This window comes from Durio zibethinus, chromosome 4, assembly GCF_047325235.1.
Source record: "Durio zibethinus cultivar Kanyao isolate XHJ-2024 chromosome 4, ASM4732523v1, whole genome shotgun sequence".
NCBI lineage: Eukaryota > Viridiplantae > Streptophyta > Magnoliopsida > Malvales > Malvaceae > Durio > Durio zibethinus.
In genome coordinates this window covers 13559638-13583863 of record NC_143165.1, presented here as the reverse complement: position 1 = coordinate 13583863, position 24226 = coordinate 13559638, and the positions used below count along the sequence as shown (strand labels likewise).

The following is a 24226-nucleotide window of genomic DNA, read 5'->3' as shown; positions in this document are numbered from 1 at the left end:
ATCTAAAAATTAGATATTATAAAAATTCATACTTTTTCATAATCATATTTTTTCAAATATTATAATTTTTTTCGAAATTTAAGATTTCACGAATCAAACGCTTCATTAAAAGTATAATTTCATAAGCATGATTAAAAGATTGTTATATTTTTATAATTATTTTGTAATTTTCTTAATATATTATATGTGGCATGTAAAATCTAAAAACTTTACCCAGATGAAATAATTTCTCTGAAAAATCACTTTCTTTCTTTCTTTTTCAAATATTAGGAATATGATTAAAATAAAAATGTAATATAATAATAATTGTTTAAGAAATTAAAAAAAAAAAAGGACTGCTTGACCTGTTGACCACCGGCAGTAATACTCTCTTTAAGTCCTCAATCGCGCTCCCTCTCTGTTATTCTGATTTCTAGCAATGCCCGACCCTGACTCGAAACCCGACCCGGAAACCAACATCCCGATAATGCCTATGAATTCGACGAAGACGACGCTGTTGAAGAAGATGAAGAAGAAGACGACGAATACGAACACGACGTCTCGTTGGAACCCGCCACGCCCCGAGCGGTGAAGCTGAAAATGGACGCTCTAGTGCGACGTATGTTAATCGGGCCCATTTCAATCCACGTCCACGACGTGATCATCAAAGGGAACACGAAGACCAAAGGTTACATAATCGAAGCCGAAGCGTCAGAAGCTTTGAAGAAAACCACCACGATTCAGGAGCTGTTGTGAGAATCGAACGCGGTCAATTGGCGGCTGAAATCGCTCGGACTATATGATTCGTTATGATCACGCTCGATTCAGGCCCGCCGGCGATCCCCGGAAGCGCCAATGTCATTATTGAGGTTCAGGAAGCTGCGAATCGGTTATCGGGAGAGATTGGAGCTTATACGAAAGCTGAGGTAAATATGCTTTGTAAAAATTTAGGTTTTTTATTCAGTGAATAATTAAATTATTCTTATTGTGAAGAAATTAATGTAATTAATTTGATGTTGGATACGAAGGCCATAAAATTATTAAAATTTGTTTCTTTTTTAGGAAAAAAAAAAGTGCTTAGCATTGCATTTTAATTGGGATTAAAAAAAAAATCCAATTTTAGGTCTTCTGAATTTGGTGTTGAGCTATGTTAAGAGATTGATTCTTAATTTCTGATTCAATCCTCTTGTAAAAATTGTACTTTTACATATGCTTAATCTTCAGTTTTATCTTTAGCCATTCTAGTATGGGAATTCTTAGCTAGCTTTCGTGTGCAGAAGGTTGTGAATAGGATTGGAATATGTTATGAAATATGGATATAATGCTTTAATTCTGTAATTTCTCTGAATTATGATTGTATGATGTTTTTGCAGGCTAAGTCTTCCTCAGTGGAAGGATCAATCAAGTACAAGAATTTGTTAGGGTATGGGGATCTTTGGGATGGTTCAATTGCTTATGGTTTTGACCACTCTGCGGAGGTAAGTGCTGGTGTATATTTGCCCAGATTGAAAGCATTGGTAGCTCCTGCGACAGCTCGTCCATTCTTGTTGACCCAAAGATTGGATGAACTTTTCTTCTTACAAAGAGCTACCCAATCTCCAGCTTCCAACTCCCAAATTAATTTCTTTGGGCTGTCCATGGCAAAATGATTTATATTTTTAGGTATGGAGTGGACGCATGCAAAGTAAACTGAAATTCTTGACAGAGAAAACTTGGCAAAGCCTGCATTCTCAATAAGAAAATGGGAGTAATTTTCTCTCATTTTTATTACACGTTTTGAATAAGAAACAAAGCACATAGGCAATAACTGTTACGGTAGGAAACAAAGGAAATTCTAAAGTTGATGAAGATGATTCAGGCAAACTGAGAAGAACACTGGTGGTCAGGACGGGTGGAATTTACTATTTTACTTCAATCTCAGAGTGAGCAATTGCCATTTCTAATCCTCGTGCTGGAAATGTATCTAGGAAAAGATAAGATGAGAAAAAAATGAATTAGAATTGTATATAATAATAATAATAATGATAATAATAATAATAAAAATAATATAAAATCTTATTTCTAGCTTAGCGCATGGTTCTTCAAAATCATGGTGAGGATCAGGACCTCTCACGTTATTTCAAAATGTGCCTTAGCCATTACGTTTTGAATTTCAACAAAATACTTTTAGGAATTGTCATAAAGAACTTGATGAATACTTTCTTGAAAAGGAATTCAATCCAAACAGACCCCAGTCCTAAATGAAATATAATCCACAAAGCATGAATCATACTGGTCATCTTCATAACCATAAAAATGCCAGCTAAGTGCATCAAACCAAACTTCCTTTTGACACTAACGGCATGCATTCAGTGGGAACAAAATCTTTATTGATGGTGCCGAGAAGCGGGAAAATATGAAGTAGAAAACAATAAAACTTAAAAGAAAATGCATAAAGGTCATCTTTGTGCAGAAAGAAACTGAAATTCAGTTAGACCTTAGAATTGGTCGTGCACTCAAGTCAAATGTTGATGGTGTTAATGATGTACCTGATTCATACAAATTTGGAAAGCGAGACAAAAATCAATATTTGACTTGAGTGCAAGGACCAATTGAAGATTTTGACCAAAATTGTTCATCCTTATCGAAAATCTCACAAACCTTGTTAACTTCAACAAGAAGGGCAGAATCATATCAAACTTGAAAAGAACATCCCACAAGAAAGTTCCAAACATCAAAGTGTTTGAGCTGCTGCTGCTGCTACCAAATAATCATAACAAATAATCCTTGGTGTGCGGGAAAGATCTCTAAGAAAACTGGAAAGGCCAAGCATTACTACGAACAGGCAACTACCGTTTCTTAATGTAGGCCTCCAACAGAGACTTGGCATTTGGATGGTCCCACTCCACCATTTCCCACCACTCCTTTGGATATGCTCGAATTGTTGTAAGAAAACGAGGAGGAGATGGTTGGCCATCATCTTGTGAGGGAAGATTTAGAGGTATCCTCTGTAATTTTGGACAATTTATTAATTCAATCCCCTCAATAGAATCACAAACCATTACTCCATTTGCACCACAAATGCTCTTCAATTTTGGCAGATTCCTCAATTTCAATGTCTTTAATCTTGGGAGAGTAAGTTTGATGGCACTTGTTCCTTCTTCCACCAATTCTGATTCTGATGCTATAATTTCTGCCATATCCCCACATTCCTCAACACATAAACTATCCAAAATTTGAAGGTTCTGAAACACCCAATTGGACGAGAACAACTTTTTTATTTTTTTACAATTAATTATCACAATCCGAGAAAGAGATGAAAAATTGTTATGTGGCACCGGGATAAACCACGAGAACAATGGCTTTTCTTCACAGATACCAACAGTGCAGTTGACAATATTCAATTCCTCAACATCAGATAGGAGCTTAATATCACCTGTACAGATGTTACGACGACCAGTTAATTCAATGGCTTTTTCCAACCCATATGCAACATCCGACAATGGATCACCCACATAAATGTAGTATCGACTAGGTGTTTTTCTTCGAGCATGCAAAGCTTGAACATAACTGCTCAACTCCTTCAAGTCATCAAAACTCCCTTGAAAGAATTCCAACTTCCTCAATCCACCGATTTCCTGTCCTCTCACGAATATTCTATGATAAACTCCGTTTAAGTCCAAGTGTTGAAGGGATGTGAAATTTGCCAATATTCCATCGGCCATCTCTGTTATTTTCGTGTAACTCAAATCAAGATGTTTGAGATTTACCAATCTTTCCATCCCATGAGGGATATCCTTGATATATGTTCCTCCAAGGTCTAACTTCTTTAAAGCTTGAAGTTTTGAAAAAGATGGCAGCTTTTTTAAAACTGCACACGAATGAAGCAATAACGTAGTGAGAGTTTCCAAATTAGAGATGGAATTTGGTAAACTCCTAATTGAAGTATGAGAAAGATCAAGAATTTTGAGTCCATGCATTTGCTCAAAGAAACAATCTGGAATACTCTCTATAGCGCATTTGGGCAACAATAATGTTGTGAGCTTTGACATTTTAGGGGTGGCATTTGGGATGGAATTTGTAATGCCCTATTCTCCATCAATGAAGCCTTCTCCAAATCTTCATTCCAATATTGTACATCCGGTATCTCTTTCAATTGCATGCCAGCTCTCACCAAGAATCGTGGTCTTACACTTGTGATGCGTAATGCCATATCCCTTACAACGTCATGAAGCTTCACTCGACCTCTATATACATTAGCATTTTCTATCAAACAACTGTTTTTGAGTTTATTCAGTATGGCATGCCCCTTGTCAATCTCTATTTGTATGCTATCCATTTCTTCTACAAGCCCTTCCGCAATCCAAAGATTTATAAGCTCATTTGAATCAATTTCCCAATCTTCAGGATATAATGCACAGCAGAGGAAGCAATGCTTCACTTTTTCATCTTGTAAACGATCATAACTGAACTGAAGTTGTTGAAATACCATATCTTCCATCTCATTCACACTTTTTACATGTCTATTTAATTCATGGAGTGCATTTCTCCACTCATGAACGTCATGTACACCCTTCATGCTGCTTGCTATTGTAACAATAGCCAAGGGCAAACCAGCACATTTTGAAGCAACTAATTCCACAAAGGGTACTACATCTAGATGATTGGAAACACCTTGGCCTACTTTTTCCCAAAACAACCTCAATGCATCTGGTTTTGAAAGAGTAGGCACTCTAACTTCTCGACAACCAAAATAGCAACACACATCTAATAACCGAGTTGTTAGCAATAATTTACTGCCATTACAAGGCTCGGGGATGCCTACTTCTTCAAGAGAAAATTTGTCCCATAGATCATCTAGTATTAACACATACTTCCCTTTACGAGCCAACATTTCATGTATCATCCCAGCTCTTATTGTTTTATCTTCATCTTCATCAAGGGTTACTTTCATTGCACCTGCAATCCTATTTTGCAGTTTAATGATGTTCATCTCCTTTGATACAGTGATCCATATCACAATGTCAAACTTTTCAGTCTCTTCCAAAAGTTGGTTGTGTATGAGCTTCACGATGGTTGTTTTACCTATTCCTCCCATTCCACAAACTCCAATCTTTTGAACATCAGCACCCATCAAGTAGGCCCAAATTTTTTCCATACAAATCTTTGCTGCTCCACCGAATAAATTTGTCGTCGATAGAGTTTGTCCAATCCACCCAGAGTTATCAACTACCAAACCGTCGTGGAACTTACCCTCTTGAAGAAGTTTATCCACTTCTTGCATCTTCTTCAAAACATCTCCTTTGAGGAACCCACGTGAGGCAAAACTACTTTGTCCAATTTTTTGTTCAAGGTCTTGGATTTCGACGCTTAATCTTTCAACATTTCTGAACCATAACTCAACTTCTTTCTTTAGTTTCTTTCTGGGATGCAGCTCTGTGCTCATTCTTGACTTCGTATCCTCTTTTAGAGTATTTAGCCCCTCCAGTTTTCTCTTTAGGTCATTCATTTTCTCATCAAGGTTTGTTGGAGTGTCCCAAAATTCAACAATCTTAGTAAGGAAAAAATCCATCGTTGTAAGTCCCTACGAACATTAGAACAACTACGTATATCATAAACCATTTTGACGAACTTTTATAACTCTAACCATGTAAATATATAGATGGAGTAAATTTCTAAAGAACATATTTTAATGAGACAATTGGCTATTAAAGATGTGAATCAATATTATATATTGCTTTGATCCCTATGGAGATGGTGTCTTCCCAGTTTCAAATACTATTATACCAATCATGTATATTTTTTCCTATAATCGTTTCCAAGTGCTTAAAGGTTGGTTCATGAATCTATTACTTTATGGTCTTGCCCATTTCTTCATTTCAAAGGTAATAATGCTTTCTTCAACTTATATCACCAAAACACAGCTCTCAAGAATTAAAAAGTTAGAGCCTTGTCCTTGAAACCCAACAAATCAGTTATCAAGGCTATTACTATTACTATTACTATTACTATTACTATTACCAGAACCTAAAGCTGAAGTGATTAATTTCAAAGAAGATTTTAAGTTTTTTTTTTTATGTGATTGCTTGATCATAAGATCCATTTTTCTAAAGAATAACAAAATTAACAAAGTTGAAATGAAAATTTTAAACAAATAATTAAAATAAGCCAATATCAGTAGTGAAAAAGGAAAAGAAACAGCATAAATGAAACAAAAAAGAGCAAACAAAATCATGAAAAGCATGAAAAAGAAATAAAGTACCGTAAATTAAATTACCTAGCTACCTTGAATTAAGCTCCTAGACTGGTTGTTGTTTCTGCAAAACCTTGAATAGAAATGAACGAAATTTATGAGTAATTGTTACGGGTATGGTGTTACTTGCATGATGGGTTCCACAGGTTTGATTACAAATAGCTATCAACGTTGATTTTTTTGGCTTAATAGTTAGTTTCACACGACAACGGGTGGAGTTCACGACCAATGACAAAAAACTTTAATAGACTTTTTGCTGTAAAAGATACAATACTAATCCGTCATTTGATGTCAGTTAACCAATCATCAATTGTCACATCATTTGAAAATATGATCAGAGATTTTTTCTTATGCCTCTTTACATATCCTATTCTCATTTTTTTAATATAATTATTTTTACAAAATATCAAACTTTTGAGCTCAATTTTCCACTTCCAATTCTTTGGTGGAAAAAAACAAATAAAAAAGAAAAAGTAATTTCCAATCCTTCCCATCTGATGATTAGTTTCCCAGCAACCAATCATAACATGATAAAATAAGAAGAACGGGAAAGGAAAAGGTTTACTAAATTAATATGATACAGAACACAATTCCACCTACTCTTGTTGTCTTAACTCTTGATTGTAAAAATTCATAGTATTAACATTATTCGGAAAAATCAAATAAAATTTGACAAATTCGTCATCACCACTAGTACTTTTTCCGGTTTCAAAAACTTGGCCTACTTGTTTAGTTAAGTCCCTGCATAAAATATGGCATTGCTTAGATTAAGTATGATTTCCAATTCTAAACTACATCATGTTGACGCTTTTGAAACACATTCTTCATTTTCTTATTACTACTTGTCAAAAACATATTTTCATCATGTAATAGTCAACATTCATAAGAGAAATTTCCACATACATGAAATTTTTTAAGGTTGCACCCATTTTAACACAATGAAGAATCTGAATTTGGATAGTGATACAGAGGTATGCCAAGTTTGTTGATAAGAAATCTAGACTCCTGTAAGAAAAAAAATGAAATTTATACATAAATTTTCAGCTATAACTTATTGTAACAACAATTTTAAAAGTAGAAATAGACTTTAAATTAAGAACCCCTTTCAATAAATTTCCACCAATTTCAGTTCAAACTGCATATGACATTGGCTTTTCAGTCCTCAATCCTGCCTCATGGCAATTGCTTGATCAAAATATTCATGCATCTTGAGCTTTAAGAGACTAAAAAACTCAAGCATCTGAATAATAAGTTGCTAACCCAAGTCAACAATCAGTGTCGAGTCAAGTCAACATCCTAGTAAAGTTAAATATTTTATAAAAAAGCATGAAATTTCTCACAATTTATAAGAATAAAAAAGAAACAGAGTATAGTAATTAAAATTACCTGATACTTCTTCAAGGCAGTGAAGAAAAGACCTAGCTAAAAGGAAGAAGCAAATGCAATTCCCTTGCCAGCAGTAGAACCATGCCAGAAGAGGTGTAAAACTGAGGAGCAAAGAAAATGGAAAGTGCGAAGAAATACCAAGAAGAAAGAGGGAATGTACCAAGGAAGGTTCAAATCAGAAGAAGACAAATGACCAATATATTTGTAAGTCAACTTCATGGAAGCTCAAGTCATGAGGTATGGGGTGGGAGTAAACAGAAATTCATGGCAGAGAAAATTTGACAAAGCCAGCTTCCAATGGTTAAATCTCCTTTATTGATTTGGATAGCTTCATTTTCACCTAGCAATACCATAGTAAGATTTTACTTTTTTTTTTCGATTCACAAATTTGAGGAAAAAAAATGAAATAATTGAGAGACTGAAACGATCCACCAGCAACACAAAAAAAGATCAAATTATTTCTTGCTTAAGATGATTCAGAACAGAATTGAATCCAAAAACAAATAAGAAAAATCTTGAGACAGTTATTATGTGCAAGTGTATAGAAGAACAAGAATTGGTGGAGACTAATTAGTGAGCTTTTGTGGACTTAAAGTAAACAAATCTTTATCAGACATCAACTGCGGTACAATCAATCAAGGTTTACACAGTGGTTAGAGCAATGTTCTGTTCATGTTCAGTTTGCTGATCCAGATTAATGCATTTCAATAGAACTCTTTTTCCCAACTTTTCCTTTAACTAATGTTACACCTACTGCTAGAAACCTTCTCTAGATTTTTTTTTTGCAGCTTGTAACTCTTTCAATTCCATTACCATCGTTTTACTCACTCCTCCCCTAACTCCAATCCTCCATCAACTATGCCCAAATTTTGTTCCTAAGGGTCTTTGCAACTTCACCAATTAATTTTGAAATTAAATATCTTTACTTCAAAAAGATAAGTTTGACCCAAGGAAATACAATCAACAACTTTGCAGCAGAACTAAGGGTAAAAAGAATCTGGCTGACAATCAAATAGAGAGCATTTAGTTTTCGAAGATTAATACCGAGAAATTCTTAACATGTTTTTGTAACAGACATCAAACAAAGTACATAGCCAATAAATATTACACTAGAAAACAGAAGTAATTCTAAAGTTTGTGAAGATGATTTGAGCTAACTGAGAGGAACACTGGTGTTCAGCAGACGAGTGAAATTTACTATTCTACTTTACTTCAATCCCAGAGTGAGCATTTGCCACTTCTAATCCTGGAGCAGGTTATGTACCTAGGAAAAGATAAGAACACAAAAAACATTAATTAGAATTATATATAATGACAATATAAAGCAAAAAAGAAAACATTAATCCTGAAGTATGTTTTTGAAGAAATTATATCTAGCTTAATGCATAGTTCTTCAAAATCACGGTGAAAATCAAGACAACGTTTCATCTTTATTTCAAAATGTGCTTTACTTGTTTATATGAATGTCAACAAAGCATTATCTGTAATGATTTTGAATTTGAACAAAGCATTTTAAGGAATTGCCATAAATAACTTGATGAAAACTTTTGTGAAAAAAAGAATTAGTTTTATCAAGATGATTCAGAAAAGAATCAGTCCAAATATGAGCAATTGAAGAATTTGACCTAAATTTATTCATCCTTACCTAAATTCTCACGAATCTTGTAAACATCAATAAGAAGGGAAGAAACATATCAGACTTGAAAAGAACATGCATCAAGGGAGTTACAAACACCAAACTGTGTGAGCTGTTGCTATTGCTGCTGCTGCCATATAATCAAAACAAATAATCCTTGGTGTGCTGAAAGATCTCTAAGAAAACTGGAAAGGTCAAGCATGAGATTAACATATAAGAAAGAGAAAATAGAAAAGGATAAAGAAAAAAGAAAGAATGAAAAGGAAATGTTAGAAATAAGCTACAATTGTGGTCGGGCATTTGATCAAAGAAAAAAGTGACGGCTGTGGTGGTCAAGCATATCAACGAACATGCAACTACATGTCAGATGTAGGGATCCAACAAAGACTCGGCATTTGGATGGTTCCACTCCACCGATTCCCACCACTCCTTTGGATATGCTTCAATAATTGTAAGATAAGGAGAAGGAGATGGTTGGCCATCATCTTGCAACGGAAGATTCAGAGCTATCCTCTTTAATTTTGGACACTCACGAATAACAATCTCCTCAATAGAATCACAAACCACTACTCCATTTGCACCACAAATGCTCTTCAATTTTGGTAGATCCCACAATTCCAATTTCTTTAATCTTGGAAGAGTAAGTTTGATAGCAACTCCATTTCCTTCTCCCTCCAATTCTGATTCTGATGCTATTATTTCTTCCATATCGCAGCGATCCTCAACACGTAAAGTATTCAAATTTTGGAGGTTGTGCAGCACCCAGTTGGACGAGAAAAACTTCTTTATTTTTTTACAATTAATTATCACAATCCGAGAAAGAAATGAAAAATTATTACGTGGCACTGGGATAAACCACGAGAAAAATGACTCTTCTTCACACAAATCCACAGTGCATTCCACAATAGTCAAAACCTCAACATCAGATAGGATCTTAATACCATTTGTACAGATCATGTCACAACCTTTTAATTCAATGTATTTTTTCGAATTATTGTCTAAATCATCCCATGTTAATCGATCACCCACTAAAATGAAGTATTGACGAGGCCATCTTTCTCGAGCATGCAAAGCTTGGGCATAACTGTTCCACTCATTCCAGTCAAACAAACACCCTTCAAAGATTTCCAACTTCCTCATTAATCCACCTATTTCCTCTTTGCTCACGAATAATTTATAATCAAATCCAAGTATTGATAAGCGCTGAAGGGATGTGAAGTTTGCCAACATTCCATCGGCCATCTCTGTTATTTTCGTGTAACTCAAATCAAGATATTTGAGATTTACCAACCTTTCCATCTCATGAGGTATATCCTGGATTTTTGTTCCTCTAAGGTCTAACTTCCTTAAAGCTTGAAGTTTTGAAAAAGATGGCACCTTCTCTAATTGTCCACACCAACCAAGCAATAATGTAGTGAGAGTTTCCAAATTAGAGATGGAATTTGGTAAACTCCTAATAAGATTTTCAGAAAGATGAAGAACCTTAAGTCCATGCATTTGCTCAAAGAAACACTCCGGAATGTTCTCTGTCTTGCATCGGCGCATCAATAATGTTGTGAGCTTTTGACATTTTGGGGGAGGCATTTGGGATGGAATTCGTAATTCGAAATTACACATCAATGAAGCTTTCTCCAAATCTTCGTTCCAATCTCGCACATCGGTATCCTTTTCAATAGCATGCCAGCTCTCACCAAGAATCGTGGTCTTACACTTGTGATGCGTAATGCCATGTCCCGTACAACATCATGCAGCTTCACTTGACCTTTATCTATATTACTGTTTTCTATCATATAACTTTCTATCAAACAACTGTTTTTGAGTTTATTCAGTATGGTATGCCCCTTGGCAATCTCTGTTTGTATGCTATCCATGTCTTCCACAAGCCCTTCAGCAATCCACAGATTTATAAGCTTATCTGTATTTATTTCCCAATCTTCAGGATATAATGCACAGCAGAGGAAGCAATGCTTCACTTTTTCGTCTTGTAAACGATCATAGCTGAACTGAAGTTGTTGAAATACCCTCTCTTCCATCCCATTCACACTTTTCACTTGTCTGTTTAATTCAAAGAGTGCATTCCTCCACTCATGAATGTCACGTACATCCTTCATACTGCTTGCTATTGTAACAATAGCCGAAGGCAAACCGGCACATTCTTCAACAACAGATTTCACAAGGGGTAATAGATCTAGATGATTCAAAACATCTCAACCTACTTTTTCCGTGAACAACCTCCATGCATATGGTTTTGAAAGAGTCGGCACTCTTAACTTCTCGGCAATCCAAATAGTGACACACATCTAATAACCGAGTTGTTACCAATAATTTGCTCCCATTAGAAGGCTCGGGGATGCCTACTTCTTCAAGAGAAAGTTTGTCCCACACATCATCTAGGATTAACACATACTTGCCTTTACGAGCCAACATTTCGTACATCATCCCTGCTCTTATTGTTTCATCTTCATCTTCGTGATGGGTTACATTCATTGCACGTGCAATCTTATTTTGTAGTTTAATGATGTTCATCTTCTTTGATACAGTGATCCAGATCACAATGTCAAAATTTTCAGTCTCTTTCAATAGCTGGTTGTGTACGAGCTTCATGATAGTTGTTTTCCCTATTCCTCCCATCCCCCAAACTCCAATCTTTTGAATGTCATCATTCATCAAGTAGGCCCAAATTTCTTCCATACAAGTTTTTGCAGCTCCACCGAATAAAGTTGTGGTTGATAGAGCTTGTCCAATCCACCCAGGGTTGTTAACTACCAAACCGTCAAGAAACTTACCCCGTTGGAAAAGTTCATCAACTTCTTGTATCTTCTTCAAAACATCTCCTTTGAGGAATCCACGTGAGACAAAACAACTTTCTCCAAATTTTTTTTCAAGGTCTTGGATTTTGCTGTTTATTGTTTCAACATTCCCGAGCCATAACTCAACTTCTTTCTTTAGTTTTTTTCTCGGATGCATCTCTCTGCTCGTTCTTGACTCTGTGTCTCCTTTTAGAGCATTTAGTTCCACCTGTTTTCTGTTTAGGTCTTTCATTTTCTCATCAAGCTTTGTTGGAGTGTCCCACGATTCATCAAATTTAGCAAGGAGAAAATCCATGGCTGTAAAGTCCCTACATAAATAAGAACAAGTATATATATCATAAACCATTTTGATGGATTTATAGGCATAACCATGTAAATATATAGATGCAGTAAATTTCTAAGAAGAATTTCTTTCTTGGAAAATTTTGGTTATTAATGATGTAAATCAATATTATATGTTGCTTTAACCCCTCTGGAGATGGTTTCTTTCAAAAGCTTTGCAGCCTCTACGTTGTTGTCAATTAATGCTACTATCCCAAATTATAACAATTAAAACACACCTCTCAAGAGCTAAAGGTTACTTACATGTAAGGCTTGGGATTGTCAAATGTTATGTAATTTGCTTTATTCTTTGCCTTATTCACTTAATGAAGGAAATTGATGAGATCAATCAAACTATGAAGAATTACTAATATAAGAATTACCAAACAATAGTTAGGTAGGACCCGAAAATATATAAAAGACCCAATTGGAGTGAGGTCAAACCTAAGCTTATTAGGTTTTATACATTTTCAATGCAATAATCACAAACATTTATATATACATACTTTTATTAAGCTAAACTTTCCTTAAGTTAGAAATTTTTTTATTAAATTAAATATTGAAAGATTGAAATTTGTTGAAAAAAATGACAGAGATGATACTTAATAGGATAAAAGGGTGAAATAAATTGTTGCTTGGTTGCTTCCATCATTCCATCTTTTGGGCGTATGTCAAATGTTTTTTTGTTGCTTGTTGACGATCCAATATGATAATATGGTGAAAAAAGAATATTTTCTTTTGGGATGAGAGGGAGAGTATATAATTAAAGTGAATATGGTAGAAATTTTAATTTTTTTATTTAATTTGCTTCTAAAAATTAAAAAATGATGTGGCAAAACCTTAAATATTCGTAAAAATAATAGAGATATACACTATTTTCTAAGTAGTGAAAAAAATCCCCTCTCTTTCATGTTTATTTCAAATAAAAATATCAATTTTTTATTATTTTCTTATTAATCATGTTGAAGTGTTATTAAAGTAAGTCCTTAAGTAATTAATTTTTATTAAATTAAACATTAGCTACTTTTTATTTTTGAAATATATAAAAAAATCATTGAATAATAAAAAGTAAATTCAAACATAAAATTGAATCAAACCCACGTATAATGAAACTTAAACCTATAACTTGAAGGTTCTAAGACCTTTCTTTGCCACTAAGTCAAGTTCTCAGCAAATATCAATTACTTTTAATCGGTATTTGTTGTTAACATTGAAATTAATATGAATTGAGAAAAGATAATATAGTAAAATCTTAACCATCGATGCTCTCCCTTTCTCATGTTTATTATTTTAAATTAAAATATTGAGTCATTTTTATTTGTTTTCCTATTAAAAATATTAAAGTAAACTTTCCCTAATTAATAAATTTTTATTAGATTAAACATTGACTAATTTTAATCTATATTCTTTTTATTAATATTGAAATTAATATGTTATAACTTGTTAGCTTACTTATTGTGGTAACTAATCTATTAACATTGAGAGTTGAGACCCTAATATGTGCCGTTAATCATACGTTTTATTAAGACTAAAAATGAAAAATTGATAAATCATATATATAAATAAACCTAATATTAACTAAAATGGAAAGAAATTTTATATGAAATTTAGTAAACAACTGTAATAGCACAAAAAATCAATTAATTATTTATCCAAGTTATTAGTACAAAACATGCTAAATCAAAGATTAATATTGCAAATCAACTGGAGCTCACAATAAAAAAAAAAGGGAAGAAATCTACAATCAAATTAAAAATAAATTATAACATCTATTTTGTAACTTGAAGACTATTAAAGAAACAATCAATCAAATATTTTTTGAATGATGCCTTAAGTTTGAAAAAAATGCCAAGCTGATAGCATCTTTGATAATTCTTTTGCAATTGCTAAATCTTCTTTTGATATCCTACTTAATCCATTTCAAAACCTCATGAGTAGAGCGATTTTTATATGAAGCATATAAAGAATCAAAATCTAACTATCAAGAATTATTGTACTCCTAATCAAGACAAATAATTACTTCTTTGGACTTTTATGATAGTCTATAATTTCTTAACATCAACTCTCTATATACTTGGACTAAGACCACTTGTATATAAAATCAAATTGCTATAGATTTTTATATAAAGCACATATTGTATTTCATAATATAAAAAGTAATACATAAATCGAATTGCAAAAAATCACTAAAACCTCATATATGAATCCCAAAAAATTTAAGCAAATAAAATATTGCACCGTACAAAACAAAATATGCATGCAAAGACGCAATCATAAAATCATTTGAATATGCAAAACAATTTATCAACAAAAAAAGGGTTGTAAAAATTTTTCGATACAAACTCAAACCTAAAAGCTTCATTGATCTCTAAAATTAACATCTAATTTATAATTGTAGTTGAACGGCAAATTAACTATAAAAATTTTGAAAATTTTGAATTTTAAATATGAAAAGTTGACCATGAATTAAAAGAAGAATTACTTATGAAAGGAAATAATAATAGATTGCAAAGAATAATCTCATCACATGATTTAATTTGACATAAATCCAAGTATGATTGTAGATAGTTTATTAAGCCTTTTGACAAATAAGGAAAAATATTATTATTTAATATAATTTAAGTTAAACTCTTAATCATAGAAGACTATAAAATATCACATAAATATAAAAAGGTATGTAATTAAATTAAAAATTTAAAAGAAAAGAAATATAATTACTTATTTGAAATATTTTTTTAATTTAAATCAAATTAAATAAAAATTAAATGGAGGACACATGGCTATTTTTTAAGATCATTCGTATGTCAATTATATAAACTATCCACATTGGACAATTTCTTTTTTTTTTTTACCAAAAGCTTTGAATTTTATATATTTATATAAGATGTGTAGTTTAAATCAATATTCTCTTAAATTTAAATAAATAAAGTTTGTCATCAACTCATTGTGGTTTACTTCATTTTCTTTGAAATAAAAGAAAAAGATATTTTTTCTCAATTTAAAATAAACAGGTCATTATCCATAAATGAATAAAAATCATGAGATAAATAAAGAAATCATGCAAAAATAAATTCAAATGAATTCATAATTTTAGTTTTACAAAGCAATCATTGTTGTCTAGGGCTTTCTTAATATGTGATTAACCTCACTTGAATATTCAAGTTAAATATTATCTGGAATAATTACACAACACGCACATGATTTTCATTATTTTTTTTCTTTTTAGCACACATTTTTTAATAAATTTCCATTTTTCAATGTTTTATCAAGATTGTAGTTAAGTTAAGGTATGTCAATAATTTTCTTTTGATTTAATTTAGTCTTCATTATTATTGTTTATTTAATTCTTTTTTTTTCTTGTCTCACATTTATAAAACATGGTCATCAAGATTACAACTTAGTAAGGGCATGTTAATAATTTTAATGATTTAATTTCTTATTCTTTTATTTTTAATTAAATTTCTTTTGACGCATATTAATCATTCTCATTTTTTAGAGTTTTAATCAAGATCATAAATTATTAAAAGTATGTCAATATATTTTTTATGATTTAATTTCATAAACTAGTCTTAGCCAATGAATTTTACCGCCACTAAATGTTAATAATGTATATTAGCATAACATGGGACAAAATCTAATTAATTAATTAATTAATTAATTTGCATGTCTTACTACTTTCAAGATTTTCAAGGCCTATTGAATATTATTTTCATGAATGCATGAATATTGCATTCATTTTTTGGGGGTTTTGATGTTTTGTTGTGATTTGTGTTTTTTATTCTATTATTTATTTTTAGTTATTTTGATGTGAGATGTATGTTTTTCTCATTTTTTATTTTTATTTATTTTATATAAATAAATCAAAATCAAAATCTTTGACAAAAAAAAAATCTAATAGTCATTATATCAAGATTTTGTTCTTTTTGATTAATTTCATCTCTTTTTAGCTCAATAACATTGTTTATCATATATTTTGAAATTTGTCAAGTTTTTAAAAGTTTTAATTTCTTTGTGACTTGATATCTTTAATATAGATATATATATATATACTTTATATATACATGGATAATAATAGTAATTTATTAATATTAATTTATGTATCTGCATGCATACTTAAATAGATAAATCTAGTCGATATAAATAATATCAAATTTGTAAAATATAATTGATCTTATTTTTTGTATGAGACTCAAATTAAAGTCAAGAGTTAAAGTTTGTAAACACAGAAAATATCCAATTATTTAAAGATATTTAACACTTTTTGTAAGTAAAAGTTAAATTGATTTTGAAAATTGAATTATCAAATATATTGGAAAACTTTAATCATTGAAAATTAAATTAAAGACACCCTAAGTGAAAGATGAAAAAGAATAGCATATATCAAACAAAGAAGAGAAAACAAATCATAATAAGAATGAAATAAAAGAAAACAATTTCTCCCAATTTATATTAAATTTTTACATATATATTATATTATATTTATATATTTTTTCAATATAAAATTTAAGGCGTTACAAATTCATCATCAACACTAGTACTATTTCCAACTTCAAAAACTTGGCCTACTTGTTCAGTTAAGTCCCTGCATAAAAGATGGTATTGCTCGGATTAAACATGATTTCTAATTCTAAGCTCCATGTTGAAAAAATATACATTCCTGCCAAAAAAAATGAAATTTACACAAATTTTCAGCTATAACTGATTGTAACAATAATTTTAAAAGTAGAAATAGACTTTAAATTAAGAACCCCGTCTAATAAATTTCCAGCAATTTCAGTTCAAATTGCATATTACATTGGTTTTTCAGTTCTTAATCCTGCCTCATGGCAATTGCATGATCAAAATATTCATGCATCTTGAGATTAAAGATACTAGAAAACTAAAGCACCTAAATAATAAGTTTGCTGATCCAGATTAATCCATTTCAGTAGAACTCTTTTTCCCAACTTGTCCTTTAACTACTGTTACACTTACTGCTACAAACCTTCTCTAGATTTTTTTTTTTTTTTTGCTGCTCGTAACTCTTTCAACTCCATAACCATCGTTTTACTCACTCCTCCCCTAACTCCAATCCTCCAACTATGCCCAAATTTTGTTCATAATGTTCTTTGCAACTTCACCAATTAATTTTGAAATTAAGCATCTTTACTTCAAAAAAATATGTTTGAGCAAAGGAAATACAATCAACAACTTTGCAGCAGAACTAAGGGTAAAAAGAATCTGGCTGACAATCAAATAGAGAGCATTTAGTTTTCGAAGATTAATACCGAGAAATTCTTGATATGTTTTTCTAACAGACATCAAACAAAGTACATAGCCAATAAATAACTACACTAGAAAACAGAAGTAATTCTAAAGTTGGTGAAGATGATTTGAGCGAATTGAGAGGAACACTGGTGTTCACCAGAGGAGTGAAATTTACTATTCTACTTTACTTCATTCCAGAGTGAGCATTTGCCATTTCTAATCCTGGAGCAGGTTATGTACCTAACAAAAGATAATAACACAAAAAAGATTAATTAGAATTATATAAAATGACAATATAAAGCAAAAAAAGAAAACATTAACCCTCGAGTTTGTTTTTGAAGAAATTATACCTAGCTTAATGCATAGTTCTTCAAAATCACGATGAAAATCAAGACAACCTTTCATCTTTATTTGCAAAGTGTGCTTTACTTGTTTATATGAATTTCAATAAAGCATTATATATCTGTAAAGATTTTGAATTTGAACAAAGCATTTTAAGGAATTGCCATAAATAACTTGATGAAAACTTTTGTGAAAAAAGAATTAGTTTTATCAAGATGATTCAGAAAAGAATCAATCCAAATATGAGCAATTGAACAACTTGACCTAAATTTATTCATCCTTACCTAAATTCTCACGATTCTTATAAACATCAACAAGAAGGGCAGAAACATATTAGACTTGAAAAGAACATGCATCAAGGGTGTTATAAACATTAAAGTGTGTGAGCTGTTGCTATTGCTGCTGCTGCCATATAATCAAAAAAAATAATCCTTGGTGTGCTGAAAGATCTCAAAGAAAACTGGAAAGGTCAAGCATGAGATTAACATATAAGAAAGTGAAAATAGAAAAGGATAAAGAAAAAAGAATGAATGAAAAGGAAATGTTCGAAATAAGCTACCATTATGGTCGGGCATTTGATCAAAGAAAAAAGTGACCGCTGTAGTGGTCAAGCATTTCAACGAACATGCAACTACATGTCAAATGTAGGGATCCAACAAAGACTCGGCATTTGGATGGTTCCACTCCACCGATTCCCACCACTCCTTTGGGTATGCTTCAATAATTGTAAGAGAAGGAGAAAGAGATGGTTGGCCATCATCTTGCAACGGAAGATTCAGAGGTATCCTCTTTAATTTTGGACAATCACGTATAACAATCTCCTCAATAGAATCACAAACCACTACTCCATTTGCACCACAAATGCTCTTCAATTTTGGTAGATCCCACAATTCCAATTTCTTTAATCTTGGAAGAGTAAGCTTGATAGCAACTCCATTTCCTTCTCCCTCCAACTCTGACTCTGACTCTGACTCTGATGCTATTATTTCTTCCATATCGCAGCAATCCTCAACACGTAAAGTATTCAAATTTTGGAGGTTCTGCAGCACCCAATTGGACGAGAACAACTTCTTTATTTTTTTACAGGTAATTATCACAATCCGAGAAAGAAATGAAAAATTATTATGTGGCACTGGGATAAACCACGAGAAAAATGACTCTTCTTCACACAAATCCACGGTGCATTCCACAATAGTCAAAACCTCAACATCAGATAGGATCTTAATACCATTTGTACAGATCATGTCACAACCTTTTAATTCAATGTATTTTTTCGAATTATTGTCTAAATCATCCCACATTAATCGATCACCCACTAAAATGAAGTATTGACGAGGCCATCTTTCTCGAGCATGCAAAGCTTGGGCATAACTGTTCCACTCATTCCAGTCAAACAAACACCCTTCAAAGATTTCCAACTTCCTCATTAATCCACTTATTTCCTCTTCGCTCACGAATAATTTATAATCAAATCCAAGTATTGATAAGTGCTGAAGGGATGTGAAGTTTGCCAACATTCCATCGGCCATCTCTGTTATTTTCGTGTAACTCAAATCAAGATATTTGAGATTTACCAACCTTTCCATCTCATGAGGTATATCCTTGATTTTTGTTCCTCTAAGGTCTAACTTCCTTAAAGCTTGAAGTTTTGAAAAAGATGGCACCTTCTCTAATTGTTCACACCAACCAAGCAATAATGTAGTGAGAGTTTCCAAATTAGAGATGGAATTTGGTAAATTCTTAATAAGATTTTCAGAAAGATCAAGAACCTTAAGTCCATGCATTTGCTCAAAGAAACACTCTGGAATGCTCTCTATCTTGCATCGGCACATCAATAATGTTGTGAGCTTTTGGCATTTTGGGGAAGGCATTTGGGATGGAATTTGTAATTCCAAATTACACATCAATGAAGCTTTCTCCAAATCTTCGTTCCAATCTCGCACATCAGGTATCCTTTTCAATAGCATGCCAGCTCTCACCAAGAATCGTGGTCTTGCACTTGTGATGCGCAATTCCATGTCCCGTACAACATCATGCAGCTTCACTTGACCTTTATCTATATTACTGTTTTCTATCATACAACTTTCTATCAAACAACTGTTTTTGAGTTTATTCAGTATGGTATGCCCCTTGTCAATCTCCGTTTGTATGCTATCCATTTCTTCCACAAGCCCTTCAGCAATCCACAGATTTATAAGCTTATCTGTATTTATTTCCCAATCTTCAGGATATAATGCACAGCAGAGGAAGCAATGCTTCACTTTTTCATCTTGTAAACGATCATAGCTGAACTGAAGTTGTTGAAATACCTTCTCTTCCATCCCATTCACGCTTTTCACTTGTCTGTTTAATTCAAAGAGTGCATTCCTCCACTCATGAATGTCACGTACACCCTTCATACTGCTTGCTATTGTAACAATAGCCAAAGGTAAACCGGCACATTCTTCAGCAACAGATTTCACAAGGGGTAATAGATCTTGATGATTCAAAACATCTCGACCTACTTTTTCCGTGAACAACCTCCACGCATCTGGTTTTGAAAGAGTTGGCACTTTAACTTCTCGGCAATCCAAATAGTGACACACATCTAATAACCGAGTTGTTACCAATAATTTGCTCCCATTAGAAGGCTCGGGGATGCCTACTTCTTCAAGAGAAAGTTTGTCCCACAGATCATCAAGGATTAACACATACTTGCCTTTACGAGCTAACATTTCGTATATCATCCCTGCTCTTATTGTTTCATCTTCATCTTCGTGAAGGGTTACATTCATTGCACGTGCAATCCTATTTTGTAGTTTAATGATGTTCATCTCCTTTGATACAGTGATCCAGATCACGATGTCAAAATTTTCAGTCTCTTTCAATAGCTGGTTGTGTACGAGCTTCATGATGGTTGTTTTCCCTATTCCTCCCATCCCCCAAACTCCAATCTTTTGAATGTCATCATTCATCAAGTAGGCCCAAATTTCTTCCATACAGGTTTTTGCAGCTCCACCGAATAAAGTTGTGGTTGATAGAGCTTGTCCAATCCACCCAGGGTTGTTAACTGCCAAACCGTCGCGAAACCTACCCCGCTGAAAAAGTTCATCAACTTCTTGTATCTTCTTCAAAACATCTCCTTTGAGGAATCCACGTGAGACAAAACTACTTTCTCCAATTTTTTGTTCAAGGTCTTGGATTTTGCTGTTTACTGTTTCAACATTCCCGAGCCATAACTCAACTTCTTTCTTTAGTTTTTTTCTCGGATGCAGCTCTGTGCTTGTTCTTGACTCTGTGTCTCCTTTTAGAGTATTTAGTTCCACCTGTTTTCTCTTTAGGTCTTTCATTTTCTCATCAAGCTTTGTTGGAGTGTCCCACGATTTATCAAATTTAGCAAGGAGAAAATCCATGGCTGTAAAGTCCCTACATATATAAAAACAAATATGTATATCATAAACTATGTTGATGGACTTTATAACCATAACCATGTAAATATATGGATGCAGTAAATATCTAAGAAGAATTACTTTATTAGAAAATTTTGGTTATTAAGGATGGAAATCAATATTATATATTGCTTTAACCCCTCTGGAGATGGTGTCTTTCAAAAGCTTTGCAGCCTCTACATTTTTGTCGATGAATGCTACTATCCCAAATTATAACAATTAAAACACACCTCTCAAGAGCTAAAGGTTAGTTACTTGTAAGGCTTGGGATTGTCAAATGTTATGTAATTTGCTTTATTCTTTGCCTTATTCACTTAATGAAGGAAATTGATGAGATCAATCAAACTATGAAGAATTACTAATATAAGAATTACCAAACAATCGTTAGGAAGGACCTGAAAATATATAAAAGACCCAATTGGAGTGAGGTCAAACCTAAGCTTATTAGGTTTTATACATTTTCAATGCAATAATCACAAACTTTTATATATACAAACTTTTATTAAACTAAACTTTCCTTAAGTTAGAAATTTTTTTATTAAATTAAATATTGAAAGATTGAAATTTGTTGAAAAAAATGACAGAGATGATACTTAATAGGATAGAAGAGTGAAATAATTTCTTGGTTGGTTGCTTCCAACTTTCCATCTTTTGGGTGTATGTGAAATGTTTTTTTGTTGCTTGTTGACGATCCAATATGATAACATGGTGAAAAAAGAATATTTTCTTTTGGGATGAGAGGGAGAGTATATAAAAATAAAGTGAATATGGTAGAAATTTTAATTTTTTTATTTAATTTGCTTCTAAAAATTAAAAAATGATGTGGCAAAACTTTAAATATTGGTAAAAATAATAGAGATATCCACTATTTTCTAAGTAGTGAAAAAAATCCCCTCTTTTTCATGTTTATTTCAAATAAAAATATCAATTTTTTATTATTTTCTTATTAATCATATTGAAGTGTTATTAAAGTAAGTCCATAAGTAATTAATTTTTATTAAATTAAACATTAGCTACTTTTTATTTTTTGAAATATATAAAAAAATAACTGAATAACAAAAAATAAATTAAAACATAAAGTTGAATCAAACCCTTGTATAATGAAACTTAAACCTATAACTTCAAGGTTCTAAGACCTTTCTTTGCCACTAAGTCAAGTTCTCATTAGCAAACATCAGTTACTTTTAATCAGTATTTTTTGTTAACATTGAAATTAACATGAGCTGAGAAAAGATAATATAGTAAAATCTTAACCATCGATGCTCTCCCTTTTTCATGTTTATTATTTTAGATTAAAATATTGAGTCATTTTTATTTGTTTTCTTATTAAAAATATTAAAGTAGACTTTCCCTAATTAATAAATTGTTATTAGATCAAACATTGACTAATTTTAATCTATATTCTTTTTATAATATTGAAATTAATATGCTATAACTTGTAAGCTTACTTATTGTGATAACTAATCTATTAATTTTGAGAGTTGAGACCCTAATATGTGCCCTTAATCATAATTTTTATTAAAACTAAAAATGAAAAATTGATAAATCATATATATAAATAAACCTAGTATTAACTAAAATGAAAAGAAATTTTATATGAAATTTAGTAAACAACTATAATAGCACAAAAAATCAATTAATTATTTATCCAAGTTATTAGTACCAAACATGCTAAATCAAAAAATAATGTTGCAAATCAATTGGAGCTCACAAAAAAAAAAAAAAAAGAAAACTACAATCAAATTAAAAATAAAATATAACATCTCATTTGTAACACAAAGACTATTAAAGAAACAATCAATCAAATATTTTTTGAATGATGCCGTAAGTTTGAAAAAAATGTCAAACTGACAGCATCTTTAGTAATTCTTTTGTAATTGTTGAATCTTCTTTTAATATCCTCCTTAATCCATTTCAAAATCTTATGAGTAAAGTGATTTTTATATGAAGCATATAAAGAATCAAATCTAACTATCAAGAATTATTGTACTCTTAATCAAGACAAATAATTACTCCTTTAGACTTTTATAATAGTCTATAATTTCTTAACATCAACTCTCTATATACTTGGACTAAGACCACTTGTATACAAAATCAAATTGCTATAAATTTTTATATGAAGCACATATTGTATTTCATAATCTTATCACATGACTTATTCTGACATAAAATCAAGCATGATTGTGGATAGTTTAAATTTATATTAAAGCCTTTTGACAAATATGCAAAGAAAATATTATTATTTAATATAATTTAAGTTAAATTCTTAATCATAGAAGACTATAAAATAGCATATAAATGTAAAAAAGGTAAGTGATTAAATTGAAAATTTAAAAGAAAAGAAATATAATTAATTATTTGAATTTTTTTATTTTAAATCAAATTAAATAAAAAATTAAATGCATGATACATGGCTATTTTTTAAGATCATCTATATATCAATTATATAAACTATCCACATTGAACAATTTCGTTTTTTGCCAAAGGCTTTGGATTTTACATATTTATATAAGATATGTAGATTAAATCAATATCCTGTTAAAGTTAAACAAATAAAGTTTGTCATCGAGTGATTGTGGTCTACTAACTTTTTTGCTTTTTTAAAATAAAAGAAAATGATATTTTATCTAAATTTAAAATAAAATAGGTCATTATCCTTAAATGAATAAAAATTATGAGATAAATAAAGAAATTATGCAAAAATAGATTCAAATGAATTCATAATTTAAGTTTTACAAGGCAATCATTGTTGTCTAGGGCTTTTTTAGTATGTTATTAACCTCACTTGAATATACAAGTTAAATATTATATATGAATTCGGTTTTCGAATAATCACTCAACATGC

The 24226-nt window shown here is 31.6% G+C and overlaps 4 protein-coding genes across 8 annotated transcripts; 1 reads left to right on the top strand and 3 right to left on the bottom strand.

Moving 5' to 3' along the window:
- Nucleotides 1-366: 366 nt before the first annotated feature.
- Nucleotides 367-1628, top strand: LOC149519203 (uncharacterized). The gene is made up of 2 exons (XM_089759719.1): nt 367-905; nt 1353-1628. Exons 1-2 carry the CDS (start codon nt 789-791, stop codon nt 1626-1628), a joined length of 393 nt encoding a protein of 130 aa, XP_089615845.1. The 5' UTR covers nt 367-788.
- A 233-nt stretch (nt 1629-1861) lies between these two features.
- LOC149519202 (disease resistance protein RPS5-like) lies at nt 1862-10045 on the bottom strand. 5 transcript variants are annotated; one of them, XM_089759718.1, is made up of 7 exons: nt 9518-10045; nt 9243-9418; nt 7758-8861; nt 7598-7660; nt 7115-7216; nt 6236-6284; nt 3968-5542 (listed from the first exon to the last, which is right to left on the bottom strand). In XM_089759718.1, the coding sequence occupies exon 7, from the start codon at nt 5528-5530 to the stop codon at nt 3968-3970; it is 1563 nt and encodes a 520-aa protein (XP_089615844.1). In that variant the 5' UTR covers nt 5531-5542; nt 6236-6284; nt 7115-7216; nt 7598-7660; nt 7758-8861; nt 9243-9418; nt 9518-10045. The 5 variants fall into 5 exon arrangements, 4 of the variants coding, with proteins under 4 accessions (XP_089615844.1, XP_089615841.1, XP_089615842.1 ...); XM_089759715.1 differs by having other exon boundaries at nt 7115-7507; nt 7598-8861; XM_089759716.1 differs by having other exon boundaries at nt 7598-8861.
- Nucleotides 10046-10849: 804 nt separating this feature from the next.
- Nucleotides 10850-12338, bottom strand: LOC149519201 (disease resistance protein SUMM2-like). Its single transcript, XM_089760228.1, has 2 exons — nt 11450-12338; nt 10850-11388 (listed from the first exon to the last, which is right to left on the bottom strand). The coding sequence occupies exons 1-2, from the start codon at nt 12336-12338 to the stop codon at nt 10850-10852; spliced, it is 1428 nt and encodes a 475-aa protein (XP_089616354.1).
- A 6190-nt stretch (nt 12339-18528) lies between these two features.
- On the bottom strand, nt 18529-21345 carry LOC149519200 (putative disease resistance protein At1g61300). Its single transcript, XM_089760345.1, has one exon. It carries the CDS (start codon nt 21343-21345, stop codon nt 18592-18594), a length of 2754 nt encoding a protein of 917 aa, XP_089616471.1. The 3' UTR covers nt 18529-18591.
- Nucleotides 21346-24226: the final 2881 nt, after the last annotated feature.